Genomic DNA, 21,052 nt, shown 5'->3' on the forward strand with positions numbered 1-21,052 from the left:
TGAACCGCAGACCCAGGCCTGGGTTCCCAGCCTTGACACCGGAGGTGCAGGAGATCTTCCAGGAGGTGCTCGCTAGCCTGAAGGGCTGGCGACGCACAATCACCAAAGAGAAGTCGTCAGCAAAGTATACAAGAATTCTTGCGGAAACAGAGAGGTACGCTAACCTCAATGCTATTTGCTCCAACTTTGTAGCCTTCTGGCTGTTACGTGCTGCCTTGGTTGAATAATGTCTTTTTTTACTATGATTACTATTGTTACAGAGTGCTAACAACACCCGAGGTGAATGAGATCATGGCGTCGGCGCCAGCGCAGGAGGGAAAGAAGGCCCTGGTTGAAGCAGAGAAATGCACTGACACCTCTCAGTTAACAGTGTCACAATATGCGGCAGCCAGGGACTTCATTATCATGGCAATAACCAGAAATTGTGGAACGCGCCCCGGCGCTCTGGAGACGGTCACCCTTGGCCACTGGAGGGCTGCACGCTGGGACAACGACGAAACATCAAAGGTCATCCTTGTGACCAGCCATAAAAGAGAGGTAGAGGGCCCTGGCCCGATCCCATGCAATCGTGAGATAGTGCGGTGGATTGAGGTGTTTGTTGCGAAGCTGAGACCGCTAGTGGCAGATGACTCGTCGAACTCTGGGAAGCTCTTCCTGAAGTCCGATGGCGCACCCTACCAGAAGGGGACTATCGGTCGGCGCATTACAGCATTCGTGCTGAAATCTGGTGTCCGTACCGACCGACCAATAAGCGCCACGGACTTCAGGAAGTGGCTTGTGACGGCGATGAAAGCCAAGAAGAGAGCAGGCCTGTCTATTGATGAAGATCTCCTCCGTCGCCTCATGTACCATAGCGAGCAAACGGCACACACATGGTAATTAACATAAGAATACATCCAGTTAAGAGGAGATATTGTAACATTTTTGTCTAGCAAGCATGCGACGCTTCATTTATACTTTGTGCTTTTTCTTCATCGCTTGTCCAACTCTAGGTACCTCAGAGAGGACGTAACCCAGGTGGCTGCTAAGGCTTCAAAGCAGATAATAGAACACACTAAGACATCACCAGCCAAGGAGGAGGCCAGGGTTGCACCAGAGGAAAGCCACCCTGTGAACCCGCCCTCTGTGATGAAGCCACAGTCTCTGCCTTCAGAGGAACTCCCTGCTGTTTCAGAGGTCTTTGCAGACCATATAAGGGATAGGTTATCTCCCCTTAAGAAACGAGCACTAGCTCTGATGGAGGATGATGAGAGATTATCCCCGTTAGTTGCATCTGAGAGGAAGGTGAAGCAGGTGGTGGACCGGGTGCAGTACCTGGTCAAAGCCCAGCAGCCTGCCACTCTCCCCAGTCTCCCAGAGGTGGACCCGCAGGAAAGAACGGCGAAATTCCTTGAAGAACAGCCCAAGGAGACTTCTTCGGCTGCATCAGCCTACTCGTCAGCTTCTGGAAGGCAGACGTGGACAGAGGAGGAGACTACATTAATAGAAAACGCCTTTGCCCACTTTGATCGTGTTCCACGAAACACAGAAATAAGGTCCATTTATCCCTCAGATATACGCCTAGATATGATTTGGAGGAGAAACCCTTTCGACCGTATATAAAATAAAGTGAGGAATATATTCAAAAACAAAAAGTGATGAGCCTATTCAAGAGAGAAGAGTGATGAACCTACTCAAGAAGAAAAAGTGATGAGTGCCTTCCAGATGAAAAAAAATAACAAAAAAAAAATTAAAAACAGAAAAGCCCAAAAAAATTATAAAAAAAAAAACAAAATAAAACCGTGTGATAACTGTTGTGTGATTCTGAGTGACTCGTTAGGGATCAAACACGAGCTGGGGTACCCAGCCCCTGGGGAGTGCCCCACGAATCATCACTCAGTCTCACACAACAGGTACATAAGATCACACGGAACACGTTGAGTCTTTTAGAGTTGGAACCTTGTGTTTTTTTTTTTTACGTTGCGTCCTTTGTCCTGTTGCGTTTTTAACTCCGCCATTGCCGGTCCCAAGCCCGGATGAGAAAGGAGGAGGGTTGGGCTTTGGTCTTGCTGGCCAAGGCCCATAAAAAACACTTGACAAACTGGAGAAACTGTTGCAGGAGGCCTAACTAGACACTAGATGACAAGAAGGCACAACAAAAAACTAGACATCCCTAAGGGTTGGGCTTTGGTCTTGCTGGCCAAGGCCCGTAAAAAACACTTGACAAACTGAATAAACTGTTACGGGAGGCCTTACTAGATGCCAAGCAGGCACAAAGAAAACTAGACATCCCTAAGGGTTGGGCTTTGGTCTTGCTGGCCAAGACCCGTAAAAAACACTTAACAAACTGAATAAACTGTTACGGGAGGCCTTACTAGATGCCAAGCAGGCACAAAGAACACTAGACATCCCTAAGGGTTGGGCTTTGGTCTTGCTGGCCAAGGCCCATAAAAAACACTTGACAAACTGAATAAACTGTTGCGGGAGGCCTCACTACATACTAGATGACAAGCAGTCACAAAGAAGACTAGACATCCCTAAGGGTTGGGCTTTGGTCTTGCTGGCTAAGGCCCGTAAAAAAAAAACACTGGAGAAACGGACTAAATTGTTGCGGGAGGCCTCACTAGAGACTATGATGAACCTATTCAAGAAAAAAGTGATGAACCTATTCTAAAAAGAAAAGTGATGAACCTATTCTAAAAAGAAAAGTGATGAACCTATTCAAGAAGGAAAAGTGATGAGCCTATTCAAAGGCAAGCAGGCACAACAAGCAGGCACCAGAGACATGTGCCCCATTAGATCATGGCAAAGCACTTAAAACAGATCTGATTCACTTTTACAACTTCCTAGCTGCAGTGGATTACTGCAACCTCAGATACGTTCACGGCGTGGCTACGAAAATGGTGTCCCACGCACAATTCCTATATGAGTCTATTGCGGAAAAGAAATATCCGCTCCCAGAAAGTCTGAGAGCGCGGGATGCTGCCGCGGTATCATGTGAAATAATACAAGACGTCTGCAAGAGTGTGGACATGTGCCGACGAGCACAACAGATAGAGAGGAGCAACGCGGAAGGGTTAATCAAAGTGGCGAATGTGGAGGGGGACGAGGGGGACGTAACGGATGATTCAGAAGACCCTAACTTGTTAAGTGACACAGACCGTATACGAAATAAAGTAAGGAATCTATTCAAAAAGAAAAAGTGATGAGCCTATTCTATAAAGAAAAAGTGATGACCCTATTCTATAAAGAAAAGTGATGACCCTATTCAAGAAAGAAAAGTGATGAACCTATTCAAGAAAAAAAAGTGATGAGCCTATTCAAAAGGAAAAAGTGATGAGTGCCTTCCGCATGGAACTTAAAAACAGAAAAGCCCAAACAAAATATTAAAAAAAAAAAACAAAAAAAAATTGTGTGACTCTGAGTGACTCGTTAGGGATCAAACACAAGCTGAGGTAGCCAGCCCCTGGGGAGTGCCCCACGAGTCATCACTCAGTCTCACACAACATGTACATAAGATAACCCTAACCCGTTGAGTATTTTAGAGTTGAAACCTTCTGTTTTTTTTTTACGTTGCGTCCTTTGTCCCGTTGCGTTTTTAACTCCGCCATTGCCGGTCCCAAGCCCGGATGAGAAAGGAGGAGGGTTGGGCCTTGGTCTTGCTGACCAGGGCCCGTAAAAACACTTGAAACACCGAATAAACTGTTGCGGGAGGCCTCACTAGATGCTAGACGACAAGCAGGCACAAAGAGAACTAAACATCCCTTAGGGTTGGGCTTTGGTCTTGGTGGCCAAGGCCCGTAAAAACACTTGACAAACTGAATAAACTGTTGCGGGAGGACTCACTAGATACTAGATGACAAGCAGGCACAAATGAGACTACACATCCCTAAGGGTTGGGCTTTGGTCTTGCGGGCCAAGGCCCGTAAAAAACAATTGACAAACGGACTAAACTGTTGCAGGAGGCCTCACTAGATACTACATGACAAGCAGGCACAAAGAAGACTAGACATCCCTAAGGGTTGGGCTTTGGTCTTGCTGGCCAAGGCCCGTAAAAAACACTTGACAAACGGACTAAATTGTTGCGGGAGGCCTCACTAGAGACTATGATGAACCTATTTTAAAAAGAAAAAGTGATGAACCTATTCTAAAAAGAAAAAGTGATGACCCTATTCTAGAAAGAAAAGTGATGAACATATTCTAGAAAGAAAAAGTGATGAACCTATTCAAATAAGAAAAGTGATGAGCCTATTCCAGATTTATGCTAACAACACCCGAGGTGAATGAGATCATGGCGTCAGTGCTAGCGCAAGGAGAAAGACACATGTCGCAGAGTTGCACTGACACCTCTCAATTAACAGTATCACAATATGCGGCAACCTGGGACTTCATTATAATGGCGATAACTAGAAATTGTTGTACGCGCCCCTGCGCTCTGGAGACGGTCACCCTTGGCCAGTTGAGGGCTGCACGCTGGGACGAGGAAGAAACATCAAAGGTCATCCTTGTGACAAGCCATAAAAGAGAGGTCGAGGGCCCTGCCCCGATTCCATGCAATTGTAAAATAGTACAGTGGATTGAGGTGTTTGTTGCAAAGCTGAGAGTGTTAGTGGCAAAAGACTCGTCGGGTACCTCAGAGAGGACCTAAACCAGCTAGCTGCTAAGGCTTCAAAGCAGATAATAGAACACACCAAAACATCACTAGTCAAAAACGACCAGAGGAAAGCCACCCTGTTAGCCCGCCCTCTGTGATGATGCCACATTCATGCTCTGATGAAGAGTGATGAGCTGGGTTAGGTCTGAGAGGAAGGTGAAGCAGGTGGTGGACCGCGTGCGGTACCTGGTTCGTGCCCAGCAGCCTGACGCCTTTGCACACTTTCATTGTGTTCCACGAAATACAGAAATAACGTCCGTTTTTGCCTCAGATATACGGCTAGATATGATTTGGAGAAGAAACCCTTTCGACAGTATACGAAATAAAGTGCGCAATCTATTCAAAAAGAAAAAGTGATGAACCTATTCTTGAAAGAAAAGTGATGACCCTATTCTAGAAAGAAAACTGATGAGCCTATTCTAGAAAGAAAAGTGATGACCCTATTCAAGAAGAAAAAGTGATGAGTGCCCTCCGCATGGAACTTAAAAACAGAAAAGCCCAGACAAAATATTAAAAAAAAAAAAAAAAAATTGTGTGACTCTGAGTGACTCGTTAGGGATCAAACACAAGCTGGGGTAGCCAGCCCCTGGGGAGTGCCCCACGAGTCATCACTCAGTCTCACACAACATGTACATACGATAACCCTAACCCGTTGAGTATTTTAAAGTTGGAACCTTGTGTTTTTTTTTTACGTTGCGTCCTTTGTCCCGTTGCGTTTTTAACTCCACCATTGCTGGTCCCAAGCCCGGATGAGAAAGGAGGAGGGTTGGGCCTTGGTCTTGCTGACCAGGGCCCGTAAAAAACACTTGAAAGACTGAGTAAACTGTTGCGGGAGGCCTCAATAGATGCTAGACGACAAGCAGGCACAAAGAGAACTAAACATCCCTTAGGGTTGGGGGCTTTGGTCTTGGTGGCCAAGGCCCGTAAAAACACTTGAAAAACTGAGTAAACTGTTGCGGGAGGCCTCACTATATACTAGATGACAAGCAGGCACAAATAAGACTAAACATCCCTAAGGGTTGGGCTTTGGTCTTGCTGGCCAAGGCCCGTAAAAAAAACTTGACAAACGGACTAAGTTGTTGCGGGAGGCCTCACTAGAGACCAGAGGAAAGCCACCCTGTGAGCCCACCCTCTGTGATGATCCCACAGTCTCTGACTTCAGAGGAGCTCGTTGCCGTTTCAGAGGTCATCTCCCCTTAAGAAACGAGCAATAGCTCTGATAAGAAGTGATGAGCTAGGGCAGGTCTGAGAGGAAGATGAAGCAGGTGGTGGACCACGTGCGGTACCTGGTTCGTGCCCAGCAGACAAATGGACTAAATTGTTGCGGGAGGCCTCACTAGAGACTATGATGAACCTATTCAAGAAAAAAGTGATGAACCTATTCTAAAAAGAAAAGTGATGAACCTATTCTAAAAAGAAAAGTGATGAACCTATTCAAGAAGGAAAAGTGATGAGCCTATTCAAAGGTCAGAGATATAAAAAGCATCTCAAGATGGAAAGACATTACCAGGGATAAGACGAGGAAATTGAAAGCTTAAGACCATCTTCACCCTCTCCCCCCTCTGCCTCATTAGCGTGCAGTGGTACCTCCTGCCACTCCAGTGAGTCCACTGAGAGACCTCCATCGAAAAGGAGAAGGCAGGGGAGCCCGAGTGAGGCAGCTGGTGCATATCAAACTCAGTGTTAACAAAAGCTTCTATCAAGTTCCGGCGATCACGCCCCCACCAATGTCTGACTCAAGAACGCCTAAGATTTGAAACATTTTACAAGATTACTCAAAAACATTTTAACGGCGATCAGTTTTACCAACGAATTAAAAAAAATGAATATTAAAGCTATTGTATAAGACGTTTTAAAATACCAAAATCTTAAGATTTAATGGGTCAAAATCCAAGTTTTCAAATCAAGTTTGCGCAATATTTAAAGACGATCAAAGGTCATTTCACGCCAGTGTGAAAAAAAAGGGTCCGTACTCTTCTACGCATGCTCGGATCTCGATTTTACCGCCAAATTCGAATAGATCGAAACATTTCCTTTATTTTGGTATATAATTCGGCTTGCTTTCGAGTATTTTGGATGGGTCAAATCTCCGTTAAAGTTGGAGGACTTCTGGTGTTCCTATTATTCGCTTTCTGCGGATCCGTGAAGGCTGTGGGAGATGGATCGGAAGATCAAAATAATGGATTTGCGGGCCATCCGCCACCTTTCTTCGCATGCAGTATCAACAAGTAAGTTATTAATAAGAACTTAAAAATTAACTGTCTCCATTTTTTCCGGACACCAACTAATGAATTAAATTTTCATTGCTAATAGTCTCGCATATATGTTATCCCAGTCGTTTTATCCAACTTTCAGCTATTTCCTCTACACAATTGCCAAAGAGAATGAAGAGGGTAGTGGCGAGTCTGCCTTCGCTGCAATCGTGGAGAAGATCTTTCAAGAAACGGGCATTCGCGGTGTTGTTGTGAACAAGAGAATAATAAATGTCGTTCGGAAAAAGATTGGGTCGCTGTGTGCCGAACTCAAAAGAGTCAAGAAGAAAAGTGGAGGTTTCGGTGTCAAAAGAATCATAAACAAATGGCGTGACCAAAGTTATGAGGTGAAGATATTTTATCACGAACTTCACAAATACGTTATCGAAAAGGAGAATCAGGATTTACGAGGGAAGAAACGAACACTGGAAGAATCTTTAGCGAATGAAACAACTAAGCGACAGAAACTCGAGAAAAAACTCGGCGACACAGAGAGGAGCTGCAATTATCTGAAAAAAAGGTTTCAAAATCTTGTTAAAAAAGTTGAGAAGAAGAACAAGAAAGGAATTAGGGGCCCTGAAAAAAAGTCATTTGCTGAGTATTCAAAGCAGCACCAAAGCAGGATTAAAAATAAAATGAAAGAGGAATGTCAGGCCACTCTTACTTTCCTTGGATTGTACAATTTTATGGCCACCAAAGTTGAAGTGTTTAACACTGACACAGAACAGTATGACACTTTTAACTTAATTGATGAGGAACAAATGCAACAATCGGACACTGAGGGAAATGAAATAACTGACACCCAGGCTGATGACATCAACTACTGGATTTACATTAAGGACAAATTCAATATTTCCAATGATGCATGGCATGAAATGGCATTGAGATCTAAAACAATACCAAATACTTACAAGACAACTCGAAAGATAAATGAATTAAACCAGCAATGGAAAATAAGAGATACCCCTGGTCAAGCAGAAGGGGTGCAAATCAGCTTCAAAGAAAGCCTCAAGGAACAAATTGCCAACTTACAAAGGAAAGGAGATTTAGAAGGAGATACCATTGGGGTGAAGATAAGTGGAGATGGCACAAACATTGGAAAAAGACTTAAGCTAGTAAATGTAACATATACAATTTTAAATGAGAAAGAGGCTGCAATGAGTGAGAAGGGCAATTATGTTCTGGCTATACTCAAGACAAGTGAAAATTATGACAATCTGAAGGAAAGTCTCTCTGATTTAACACAAGAAATGTCGAAATTAAATAAGGTAACAGTTGAGGGTAAAACCTATAATGTTGAATACTTTCTCGGTGGGGATTGGAAGTTCCTGGCATGTGTTTGTGGGTTGGGGGCTGCTAACCAAGACTACGCCTGTATCTGGTGCAAATGCCCTCGCAACCAGAGACATGACATCCAAAGGGTATGGTCACTTTCTAACAGTGCTCAGGGTGCCAGATCACTGGAGGAAATTTCAAGCTTTGCCAAATCAAAAAAGTTTAATTGCAAAGCAACTCCATTATTTAATTTCATACCAATTGATCATGTCATTATTGATACCTTACATTTATTTCTCCGCATATCAGATAATTTAACAGAACTTTTAATCAGGGAATTAAGGAGAAAAGATGCTTGTGAGAAGATAACAACATTTCACAATGGTTTTTCTCGAGAGAAATTTAAACATATGGCAGCATATGAAACGTTTCTCAAAACCCTTGGCATTTCTTTTGAGTGGAGAATAAACAAAGACAAAAAAACTGGACTATAGAGATCTCACGGGTCCTGAAAAACTAAAGGTCATGCAAAATATTCAGTTCTCTTCTCTTTTTCCTGGTTACAACAATTCAGAAAAGCTTCAGTTACTATGGGGTGAGTTCATGGACATCATTGGTGATTTAAAACTTGATTTTCCAACAGATCAGTCAATTGATCACCTTAAAGAAAAAATTGAGGGATGGTTTAAGATTTTCTTGTCTCTATACCAAGCCAAAGATATCACACCATATATGCATGCCCTATATTTTCATGTTCCTGAGTTTTTAAAGTTGTATAAAAACATTGCATATTTTAATCAGCAGGGTATGGAGAAATATAATGATGTAGCTTCTAAGAATTACTTTAGATCCTCTAACCACAGAGGAATTGCTGCTTTGCGACAGCTTCTCTTAAAGAAATACAGAATTCAATTTTTGGAAGCAGCAGGGTATGAGAGGGTGAAACAGAATTACAAATGCAGTAACTGTTCCAGTCCAGGTCACACAATCAAGACCTGCACCAAGCAATGTAAACATTGTGATCACCGTACCTGCTGTGCACACCTTGTTAAGTGTGAAGGTAAATGGGTCCCAAAATGTTGTTCTGGTGCTTCATAGAGATACATTTTAAATGGTAGAGAAAAATCGATTCTCTGGTTACCTAGACGTATCACAGTTTTAAGTTACAATTTGAGGCTGTTGTTTATTTATAGATTACAGAAAACAAAATCACAACCTCCATGATTCCACAAAAACAGCGTTTTAAAACAAGTTTCATGAGATATAAAATAATGGAAAAATAATTTCGTTGCAGTGAAGCAGAAGATGAAAACATTTTGGGACTATCCGGGGTCAGAATAAAAACTGAAGCCTGCTTTACACAGTTTGGTACTCATAACACTTTCCCTTAGTATAAATACAATTTATATTAATTAATTATGACATTGTTTGTATTGTTATCTGCAGAATGATTAAAAAAAATATATAAACTATAAAGTGAGATTATGGATAAAAACAAGTCAGTTCCTCATAGCATAATTATGCCTGTTTCCATCTCCTCTAACAAATGTAAATGTTAAATAAAAGTTGTTCTCTATTTCAGATTTGATGTACTTTCCCCCTATTACCTTGAATTCTTGAATGGGATTCCTTCTAGCCAACCAGAAACGCACAGTTCCTTCAATAACAAATGCAAAGTCACCATTTTCGTTAAAAATACGTTCATCCCATTTGACTCCAAGCAAATGGTTTAATGTCTGATTAGAATCAATACTGTACACGACCTTGCCACGCTCTGTCTTTGCTTTTCCCGCCAATGCCAGTCCTCCATTAAATACATCTTGATCAATTCGAACTTCAACACGAGTGGACGGATCATCCTTCCTGCCAGAATATAGCTTCCTTTCTATTTCACGATATAGCTCCCCGTGAATCAATTCCAGGCGATCGTCAAGCGAAGAAGACGACGGACTGGAAAGAAGTTCCATCCGCTGGAAAAGATTGTTGTCTTTAGATTCACATGCCCGCCACTCGTCGTAGCGTTCACTGTAGCCAACGTAATGGATCTTAACTCGCTTTCCAACCTTGTCCACGTCTGTTACAACCACAGGATATAGTTTACGGTCGGTTGTTTTTACTCGTCTTTTTTCGGCAAAGCTTCGATGAAAAGACTTCTTCCGCGTATCGTTCTGGTGCTATGATCTCCCTCTTAACTCTCACTGCCGCCATCGCCGCCATCTAACCTCTTGCGCTTGCGCAATACCGAAAAATTTTGGCCGCGCCAGACTGGACACAAATTTAAGCAAATGTTCACGTTCGTGGGAGATAAGTTTGATATGAGTCCCTCCTACACCCTCACGCGCCAGAAAACCATCTGTGGCGCATGCGCCAGCCACAGAGTGAGGCCTCGAAGAGTCCGACTCTTCGTATGAGGGGGGTACGAGAATGAAGAGGAGTACTTTACAGAAGCCAACCCTAACACACCAAGGCACAAATGGCTGGTGGTATTCTTTCGCCTGCCAAGTAAAGAGCTTACTGCAAGACCTAGACCCAGCTGGCGATGATATAGATATCTTCGCTCAAGAGGATGGATGCCCAGTCTAGCCAAACTTGCAGGCGGCACATTAAAAAGTTACCTAAACTCGTTACAGATGTTTATCAAATTTGTGGTGAACCGCAGGCCCAGACAGACCTGCTTTCCCAACCTTGACACCAGAGGTGCAGGAGGTATTCCAGGAGGTGCTAGCTAGAAAAAAAAAGTGATGAACCTATTCAAAAAGAAAAAGTTATGAACCTATTCAAGAAAGTCAAGTGATGACCCCATTCTAGAAAGAAAAGTGATGAACCTATTCAAGAAAGAAAAGTGATGAGCCTATTCAAGAGGAAAAAGTGATGAGTGCCTTCCGCATGGAACTTAAAAACAGAAAGGCCAAACAAAATATTAAAAAGAAAACAAAAAAAAATTGTGTGACTCTGAGTGACTCGTTAGGGATTAAACACAAGCTGGGGTAGCCAGCCCCTGGGGAGTGCCCCACGAGTCATCACTCAGTCTCACACAACATGTACATAAGATAACCCTAACCCGTTGAGTATTTTAAAGTTGGAACCTTGTGTTTTTTTTTTACGTTGCGTCCTTTGTCCCGTTGCGTTTTTAACTCCGCCATTGCCAGTCCCAAGCCCGGATGAGAAAGGAGGACGGTTGGGCCTAGGTCTTGCTGACCAGGGCCCGTAAAAAAACACTTGAAAGACTGAGTAAACTGTTGCGGGAGGCCTCACTAGATGCTAGACGACAAGCAGGCACAAAGAGAACTAAACATCCCTAAGGGTTGGGCTTTGGTCTTGGTGGCCAAGGCCCGTAAAAACACTTGACAAACGGACTAAACTGTTGTGAGAGGCCTCACTAGATACTAGACAACAAGCAGGCACAAAGAGAACTAAACATCCCTAAGGGTTGGGCTTTGGTCTTGCTGGCCAAGGCCCGTAAAAACACTAGACAAACGGACAAAATTGTTGCGGGAGGCCTCACTAGAGACTATAATGAGACTATGATGAACCTATTCAAGAAAAATGTGATGAACCTATTCTAAAAAGAAAAGTGATGAACCTATTCAAGAAGGAAAAGTGATGAGCCTATTCAAAGGTCAGAGATATAAAAACTATCTCAAGATGGCAAGACATTACCAGGGATCAGACGAGGAAACTGAAAGCTGGAGGCCATCTTCACCCTCTCCCCCCTCTGCCTCATTAGCGTGTAGTGGTACCTCCTGCCACTCCAGTGGGAAGGCCATTAGAGAGGAGCACCGCGGAAGGGTTAATCAAAGTGGCGAATGTGGAGGGGGACGTAACGGATGATTCAGAAGACCCTAACTTGTTAAGTGACACAGACCGTATACGAAATAAAGTAAGGAATCTATTCAAAAAGAAAAAGTGATGAGCCTATTCTAGAAAGAAAAAGTGATGACCCTATTCTATAAAGAAAAGTGATGACCCTATTCAAGAAAGAAAAGTGATGAACCTATTCAAGAAAGAAAAGTGATGAGCCTACTCAAGAAGAAAAAGTGATGAGCCTATTCAAGAAGAAAAAGTGATGAGTGCCTTCCGCATGGAACTTAAAAACAGAAAAGCCCAAACAAAATATTAAAAAAAAAAAAAAAAAATTGTGTGACTCTGAGTGACTCGTTAGGGATCAAACACAAGCTGTGGTAGCCAGCCCCTGGGGAGTGCCCCACGAGTCATCACTCAGTCTCACACAACATGTACATAAGATAACCCTATCCCGTTGAGTATTTTAGAGTTGGAACCTTGTGTTTTTTTTTTTACGTTGCGTCCTTTGTCCCGTTGCGTTTTTAACTCCGCCATTGCCGGTCCGAAGCCCGGATGAGAAAGGAGGAGGGTTGGTTCTTGGTCTTGCTGACCAGGGCCTGTAAAAAACACTTGAAAGACTGAGTAAACTGTTGCGGGAGGCCTCAATAGATGCTAGACGACAAGCAGGCACAAAGAGAACTAAACATCCCTTAGGGTTGGGCCTTGGTCTTGGTGGCCAAGGCCCGTAAAAAACACTTGACAAACTGAATAAACTGTTGCGGGAGGCCTCAGTAGATACTAGATGCCAAGCAGGCACAAAGAAGACTAAACATCCTTAAGGGTTGGGCCTTGGTCTTGCTGGCTAAGGCCCGTAAAAAACACTTGACAAACGGACTAAATTGTTGCAGGAGGCCTTACTAGATACTATTACGAGCCTATTCAAGAAAAAAAGTGATGAACCTATTCAAAAAGATAAAGTGATGAACCTATTCTAGAAAAAAAGTGATGAACCTATTCTAGAAAGAAAAGTGATGAACCTATTCAAGAAAGAAAAGTGATGAGCCTATTCCAGAAGAAAAAGTGAGTTATTATTTATGCCAACAACACCCGAGGTGAATGAGATCATGGCGTCGGCGGCAGCGCAGGAGGGAAAGAAGGCCCTAGTTGAAGCAGAGAAATGCACTGACACCTCTCAGTTAACAGTGTCACAATATGCGGCAGCCTGGGACTTCATTATAATGGCAATAACCAGAAATTGTGGTACGCGCCCCGGCGCTCTGGAGACGTTCACCCTTGGCCAGTTGAGGGCTGCACGCTGGGACGGGGAAGAAACATCAAAGGTCATCCTTGTGACCAGCCATAAAAGAGAGGTAGAGGGCCCTGCCCCGATTCCATGCAATCGTGAAATAGTACAGTGGATTGAGGTGTTTGTTGCAAAGCTGAGAGCGTTAGTGGCAAAAGACTCGTCAGGTACCTCAGAGAGGACCTAAACCAGCTAGCTGCCAAGGCTTCAAAGCAGATAATAGAACACACCAAAACGTCACCAGTCAAAAAGGACAAGAGGAAAGCCACCCTGTGAGCCCGCCCTCTGTGATGATGCCAGTCTCTCTGACTCTGATGAAGAGTGATGAGAGGCTATCTGGTCTGAGAGGAAGGTGAAGCAGGTGGTGGACCTTTGGTACAGTGGATTGAGGTGTTTGTTGCAAAGCTGAGAGCGTTAGTGGCAAAAGACGTATAGATATCATCGCTCAAGAGGATGGATGCCCAGTCTAGCCAAACTTGCAGGCGGCACATTAAAAAGTTACCTAAACTCGTTAATGATGTTTATCCAATTTGTGGTGAACCGCAGGCCCAGACAGACCTGCTTTCCCAACCTTGACACCAGAGGTGCAGGAGGTATTCCAGGAGGTGCTAGCTAGAAAAAAAAAAATGATGAACCTATTCAAAAAGAAAAAGTGATGAACCAATTCAAGAAGGTAAAGTGATGAACCTATTCTAGAAAGAAAAGTGATGAACCTATTCAAGAAAGAAAAGTGATGAGCCTATTCAAGAAGAAAAAGTGATGAGTGCCTTCCGCATGGAACTTAAAAACAGAAAAGCCCAAACAAAATATTAAAAAAAAAAACAAAAAAAAATTGTGTGACTCTGAGTGACTCGTTAGGGATCAAACACAAGCTGGGGTAGCCAGCCCCTGGGGAGTGCCCCACGAATCATCACTCAGTCTCACACAACATGTACATAAGATAACCCTAACCCATTGAGTATTTTAGAGTTGGAACCTTGTTTTTTTTTTTAAGTTGCGTCCTTTGTCCCGTTGCGTTTTTAACTCCGCCATTGCCGGTCCCAAGCCCGGATGAGAAAGGAGGAGGGTTGGGCTTTTGTCTTGCCTGCCAAGCCTGTGAAAAACACTTGAGCAACGGAATTAATTGTCATTGAAAGCTCTGATAGTGTATTGTTCTTTGTCCTTGGAAGGATTAAGAGACTTCAAAAGATTGACTAGTGAATTGGACATTGAAATTTTTGATCCAAATGGCCATGCTACTCCTTAGCTTTTCAAAGCTTGACTAGTGAATTAAAGATTTAAAATCTCGAGGCAAATGGCTATGCTACTCCCTAGCTGTTAAGTGACTTGAACATTGAAAATTTTGATCTAAATGGCCATGCTACTCCTTAGTTTTTTAAAGATTGGCTAGTGAATTGAACATTGACAATTTTGATCTAAATGGCCATGCTACTCCTTAGTTTTTTAAAGATTGGCTTGTGAATTACACATTGAAAATTTTGATCCAAATGGCCATGCTACTGGAACCGTTCTAGTGAATGTGCAAGTATCAAGTGACTTACTCGTATCACATTTATGGCGTGAAAAAGACGAAAAGGGTTGGAAAAATAAAATCTTTTTCTTTTAATATAGTGAAAAGTACAGGTAATTCTGATTACATCGGTGTAAGTTTAACGAAAAACCGATAAAAATTAATTTTTTTATGAATTTTTTAAGATAAAATAGATAGGTCCGCACAGCGTACATATGACACCCGTGTTAGCTTAAAATTCGTACAAAATTTGAAGATGGAGTGATATCTACGCCAATTACGACAAACTACTGTTAAGTCTATGGACTATCATGTCAATATCATTTGGTGTCAATAGCGCGCGATTTTCATGTTTTTTTAAGCCCTGCAAAAAAAGGTCAAAAAACCCCATTTTTTTAGCTTATTTGATCTCCAGCACATGCGCATTAAAGATTTTCGTACTTTTAAATACCTCAAGTTGTAGTTCCTGATGCGACCTTTCTAATGATGTATAAGATGTCTACATTTAATGAGATAGTGCTCAACAAAACGTGAAAAAACTTCTAACCCTAACCCTAGCTTTCCTCGAAATATGCAAATTTGACAAAAAAGGCGCATAAAATCAATACTATTTGACAAGATGACGTCATACTTCGTCCACATAATACAAACAACGCCATAAACATCGTGTGAAAGTTTCAGCCCGAAAGACGAAAGAATAAAGGTGTTAGCGGTTTTGCGGTCTAGCCCTAGTTTCAAGGTTGAGTTACGACTAAAAGTATTGTGCAAGTTTGATACCTATACTAGATCTTTCGGCTTAGCTCTGGAATCATCAAATTAGAGGGAATTAGGCGAAACCAATATCGCTGGATGGGGAATGGCCTATAATATGCACATACCAAATTTGGGCATGCCTGGATTATTTTTTAGGCCTAACCCTAGCCCTTTTCCCGAGATGTTGACCCGGACTCCCTAACCCTAACCCTAAGTGCAATATTTCCTATTTGCTTTTAATGGAATCATGTAAAACCCTGCACAAAGATAGCTCTATACTAGTGCTCTATTTATGCCAAAGCACAAGTTCACATCTTAAACCGTGAATTTTTTAAGAACTTTTAAAGAGGAAAGGGCCAGAGGGAGTCCGGGTCAACATTCGCCAAAATGTTGACGCGGACTCCCTCCCTAAATGTTGACGCGGACTCCCTCAGTGTTGACGCGGACTCCTTAGCCTCTACCTTCCAAACCCTTTGAGGGAATCACGTGACTTTTACACATAACAACACCGAATACACGTTGTTGATGTGGAAAAAGTTTCATGAAGATTGCTTCATTCTAAGAGCAAGAAGATGGATTACCCTAAATGTTGACGCGGACTCCCCCAGTGTTGACGCGGACTCCTTAGCCTATACCTGCCAAACCCTTTGAGGGAATCACGTGATTTTTACACATAACAACACCAAATACACGTTGTTGATGTGCAAAAAGTTTCATGAAGATTGCTTTTTTTTTAAGAGCAAGAAGATGGATTACTTAGCTTATAAGCTAAATCCATGTTTTGGGAGTCCCTCACGCTAAGCGCCACATCTCTCTTGATTCCGCATCTAAGTACTTCAAACTTCACAGAAAACTAGTTTCATGCCTCATCTACATCTCAGAGTAACTTCAAGTCAACAGCGGGAGAGAATCGGTAGTTATAGCTCTTCCCGTGAGAACACCCTATTTGGTGTCCGCCATCTTGGATCGTTGGGCAAAGGGGTAACATGGCCATTTTGCTCCAACTTTGACAAAGGGTGGACACGTGCTCTTTCATTAAAAAAACTTGATACTTACAGGCATGATAGAATAATCTTTTGCCTTTCCTCTCATATTCTTAAATTATGACAGTGGTGTTGATTGACATCAGTCAAGTATGATTGACTTCTGTCAATCAAAGCGAAAATTTAATTATAAAGTTTTTTAAAGAATTTTACATGGTTGTAAATGTCATTCCTTGGTCTATGTAATGGTTGTATAATCTAGTCAACACAATAAATTTTAATTTTTCTATAAATTTTCAAAGGCCTAGGAGTTAAGCGAAAATGTCAATTTTGAGATGGACAGGCAGTCACTCAATCTACTGTCACTCAATAACTCTAATTGTTAACCAACTTAAAACTGACAGGTATGACAGTCCAATCCCTTGCCATCCTTGTGATGTTCCTCAATTAGGAAAGTGATGTTGATCGACATATGCCAATCAAGGTTGACTTCTGTCAATCAAAGCGAAAATTTAATTATAAATTTTTTTATAGAATTTCACACGAAACTAATTGTCATTTCAAGGTCTATTTAATGCTGAAGAAATTATGTCATTTCAGTGATGTTTAAATTTTTTATAAATTTTGAAAGCACTATGAGTAAGGCGAAAATGGCATAATTGTGAAATGGACAGGCAGTCATTCAATCTACTGTAACTAAAGAACCCTGCTTGTCCCAGCCTTCAAACTTTGCAGACAATTGGTGCAGGAATAGCTTTATTGTATGTGTAAGTATGAAGAGAATTGCTCAAAACACAAAGGATTTATAACGTCTTAAAGAAGACGAAAAGGGTTGAAAAAATCATTTCTTTTTTTTTAATTTTATTTAAAAGTACAAAATATTGTGATTACATTGCTGTTAGTTTCACGAAAAAAGCAAAAAAAATGATTTTTTTATGAATTTTTTAAGATAAAAGTGATAGGTCTGCATAGCGTACATATGACACCCGTGTTAGCAGAAAATTCGTAAAAAATTTGGAGATAGAATAGTATCTAAGCCAGTAACAACAAACTATTGTCAAGTCTATGGACTACCATGTCAATATCATTTGGTGTCAATTCCGTGCGATTTTGATGGCTTTTGGAGCCCTGCAAAAAAGGGTAAAAAAACCCCATTTTTTTAGCTTTTTGGATCTCCAGCGCATGCGCATTGATGATTTGCGTACTTTTAAATAGCTCAAGTTGTAGTTCGTCAAGAGACCTTTCCAACGATATATAAAGTGTCTACATGCAATGAAATAGTGCTCAACAAAACGTGAAAAACCCTCTAACCCTAACCCTTGGTTTTCTCAAAATATGCAAATTTGACAAAAAAGGGGCATACAATCAAAACTATTTGACGAGATGACGTCATATTTGGTCTACATAGTACAAACAACGCCAGAAACATTCTGTGAAAGTTTCAGCTCGAAAGACCAAAGAATAAAGGTTTTAGCAGTTTTGCGATCTAGCCCTAGTTTCAAGGTTGAGTTACAAGTCAAAGTCTTGTGTAGGGGTGATACCTATACTAGATCTTTCGGCCTAGCTCTCGAATTACCAAATTAGAGGGAATCGAGTGAAAGCAATATCGCTCGACGGGGACTGGCCTATAGTATGTACATACCAAATTTGGGCATGTCTGGATTTTTTTTAGCTCGATTTCCCCGAGATGTTGACCCAGACTCCCTACCCCTTACCCTAAGTGCAATATTTCCTATTTGCTTTTAATGGAATCATGCCAAACCTTGCACATAGATAGTTCAAGACTAGTGCTCTATGTATACTAAAGCACAAGTTCAGATATTAAATCCTGAATTTTTTTATGAATTTTCTAAGAGGGTTCGGTTGGAGGGAGTCAGGGTCAACATTAAGTCAAGATTGTTGACACAGACTCCCTTTCGGGGAATCAATTTTGCGTGAAAACGTGGGTTTGCATTCTCCAAATCCCTGGGGAATCAAGAGTAACTAAGTGCGTTCGACGGGGAATGACGGGGGACTAGGTATGATGCTATTTTTAGAACAAAAAAACTAATTTTTCCTTCTTTCCTCCAACATGTTGACTCAGACTCCTTCGTCAACTTTGAACCCCCCATATCTTTATAAATATTTAATAAATATCTTTGAAACTCTACACAAACATAGACCAATGTCTAAACTATATATGTATTATGTTTCATTAAAAAGTATTAAAACACAATTTTTTTAATGAATTTTTTAATGACCCCCCCACAAATGGGAGTCCGGGTCAACACTAACTCAAAAATGTTGACGCGGACTCCCTAATGTTGACGCGGACTCCTTTTCGGGTAATGATTGCATGGGCGCATATGTAATCGATTTTTCGTGGAAATGTTAGTTTACAATCGCCAAATCCCTGGGGATTCAAGGGGTACTAATATCGCTCGACGGGTAACGACGGGGGACTAGGAATGATGCTATTTTTAGAACCCAAAAATGAATTTTTCCCTCATTACCCTCAAAAGTTGACCCCGACTCCCTCTTCAACTTTGAACTCCCATATCTTAATAAATACTTGATGAATATTATTGAAACTACACACAAGGATAGACCATTGTCTAAACTAAATGTGTACCAAGTTTCAATAAAAACTATTGAAACGCAAATTTTTTATGAATTTTCTACGAGGGTATGGTTAGAGGGAGTCCGGGTCAACAACGAATGAACCTAATTAGGGTCATCATTTAGAAAATCCTGAGTGTATTGATTTTCACGAAAACCTAAATTTGCTTCAAAAAGTCCATAATCTCACCTAGTCCGCCTCAATTCCTCCCAAACGCTGCTGACCGAGCCACGCAACAAGCAATGTAAGGGTTAAAACAATCTCTTTTTCCATCTTAAAAGAAAAAGACCTGCAGAAAAAAGGACGGCCTCTCTCATAGACCTGTGCTATGCTTCCGGCGATGACCAATCAGAAAGCCAATATTTTCAAGATCAAACCACTCAAGATCTGCCGACTTCGACTCCATCACCTGTAAGCCTCAAGGCACAAGCAACGCAGCAGGAATCACCACAACCACGCAGCTCGCACCATTTGACTCCTAACCAAAAAAGACCCACCTATGCCCTACGTCCACGAGATATCCCACCCGATGTGGACATCTTTCTCAATACTGTTTCCAATTACTTCACTAGAGTGGTGAACCTTGGAATGACAAAGTCCAGTCGTCGGCAGTCCACTTTCCTGAAAGCGCCCAAGCGCATGTTGTGTTAGTCAATACAGCGAGACTTTGAGCACCTATTATTTTAATCTTGCACTTATATGCAATCAATTATCTTACTTCCTTACTTGCTTCCAAGCAAGAAAGCAAGCAAGCAGGTAAGCAAGTGGGCAAGTAAGCAAGTGTGCGCCACACCTGACCTGATTTTCCGTTTCATCTCAAGGCTACCTTGGATTTTTCAAGATATATCTTGGAATGGACTAACACCAGAGCTTTTTCTCTGCCTAAATCTCGTGGAACAATATTTCAACTTTCTCAGGCTGAGTGCAGATTTGAGTTTTGGCAAATGTTTCTTGTTTCTTTTAGGAAATAACTTTCCTGACAAAAGCTGCAAAACTTTTTCAAGCCATTTGATAGGATGCCACAAAATTAAGACAAAGAAAAATCAGAAATTGTGCCATATTTTCAGGGTAGACTGCGCAATTAGAGAGGACCATTGTGCCCCATAAATTATTTAAACTTTCAGGCTTCATTGTTTGACCAGCTTTCAAAAGACAAGAACCGCTTGAAAGTTGTTTAACATCAGTTACATTTCCATTTCCATAGCGCAGACTTCTATGAGGATATATTCAGTCACACTTACCATTAAAGTAAGGTTAAAATCGGACATCAGCATTTTTACCAGGCGCCTCTGGCAGCTGCTTCAGTCCATGTAATGACCTCACCTTCCCAACCATCCCACTCCGAGGAGGACATCCCCTACACAGTAATCTCGTGCATAGGAAATTTACGTCTCCTACCCCTAACCTGCAGGAGAGAGGACCTACAGCTTTACATCCTATCCAAGAAGAAGAAGCAATGTGAGTGAAGTGCCTTGCTTAAGGACACAATGTCATGCCCCAGCCAGGACTTGAATCTGGGCCAGAGTCCAGCGCACTGACCACTACGTGCTTGAGAGAAAAGGACACTTGCCTGACATTGCATGACACGCCCTTAAAGTATTTGCTGCTATTATTATTTTCACTGACTATTTCATTACTACTTCTTTAGTTTCACAGTCAACAATCTTTTATTTCTTTTGTTTGCGCCCAATTCAACGATTTTTGGAATAAAATTTTGGACGGAAGCGAAATCCTATTAAGTATTGTCACAACATCAAAATGGGTTCCCATGAATTTCGATGGAACCTAATTTTTTACCTCATTTCCGGATTTATCAGTAGTAATCCTGTACCTGTGACTGGAGTATTTGCTGCTATCACTATTTTCATTGACTACTTATTGTGAACTATCATTGATAATTCGAAGTAAGCGTCACTGTTCAATCTTTTAGGGATGAGGTTGTCACTGCTGTCTCCATTGAA

At 41.8% G+C, this 21,052-nt stretch overlaps 1 protein-coding gene across 1 annotated transcript; it reads left to right on the forward strand.

Moving 5' to 3' along the window:
• Nucleotides 1–6,604: 6,604 nt before the first annotated feature.
• Nucleotides 6,605–8,759, forward strand: LOC148720278 (uncharacterized). Its single transcript, XM_088738009.1, has one exon. It carries the CDS (start codon nucleotides 6,957–6,959, stop codon nucleotides 8,652–8,654), a length of 1,698 nt encoding a protein of 565 aa, XP_088594135.1. The 5' UTR covers nucleotides 6,605–6,956; the 3' UTR covers nucleotides 8,655–8,759.
• The last annotated feature ends 12,293 nt before the right edge of the window (nucleotides 8,760–21,052 follow it).

The sequence above is a fragment of the Stylophora pistillata genome, chromosome 11 (genome assembly GCF_964205215.1).
Source record: "Stylophora pistillata chromosome 11, jaStyPist1.2, whole genome shotgun sequence".
In the NCBI taxonomy this organism is placed as follows: Eukaryota; Metazoa; Cnidaria; class Anthozoa; order Scleractinia; family Pocilloporidae; genus Stylophora; species Stylophora pistillata.

Bases quoted from the DNA above. Each gene is read 5' to 3' on its own strand.
- LOC148720278 (XM_088738009.1), top strand. From the start codon at position 6,957: ATGTTATCCCAGTCGTTTTATCCAACTTTCAGCTATTTCCTCTACACA.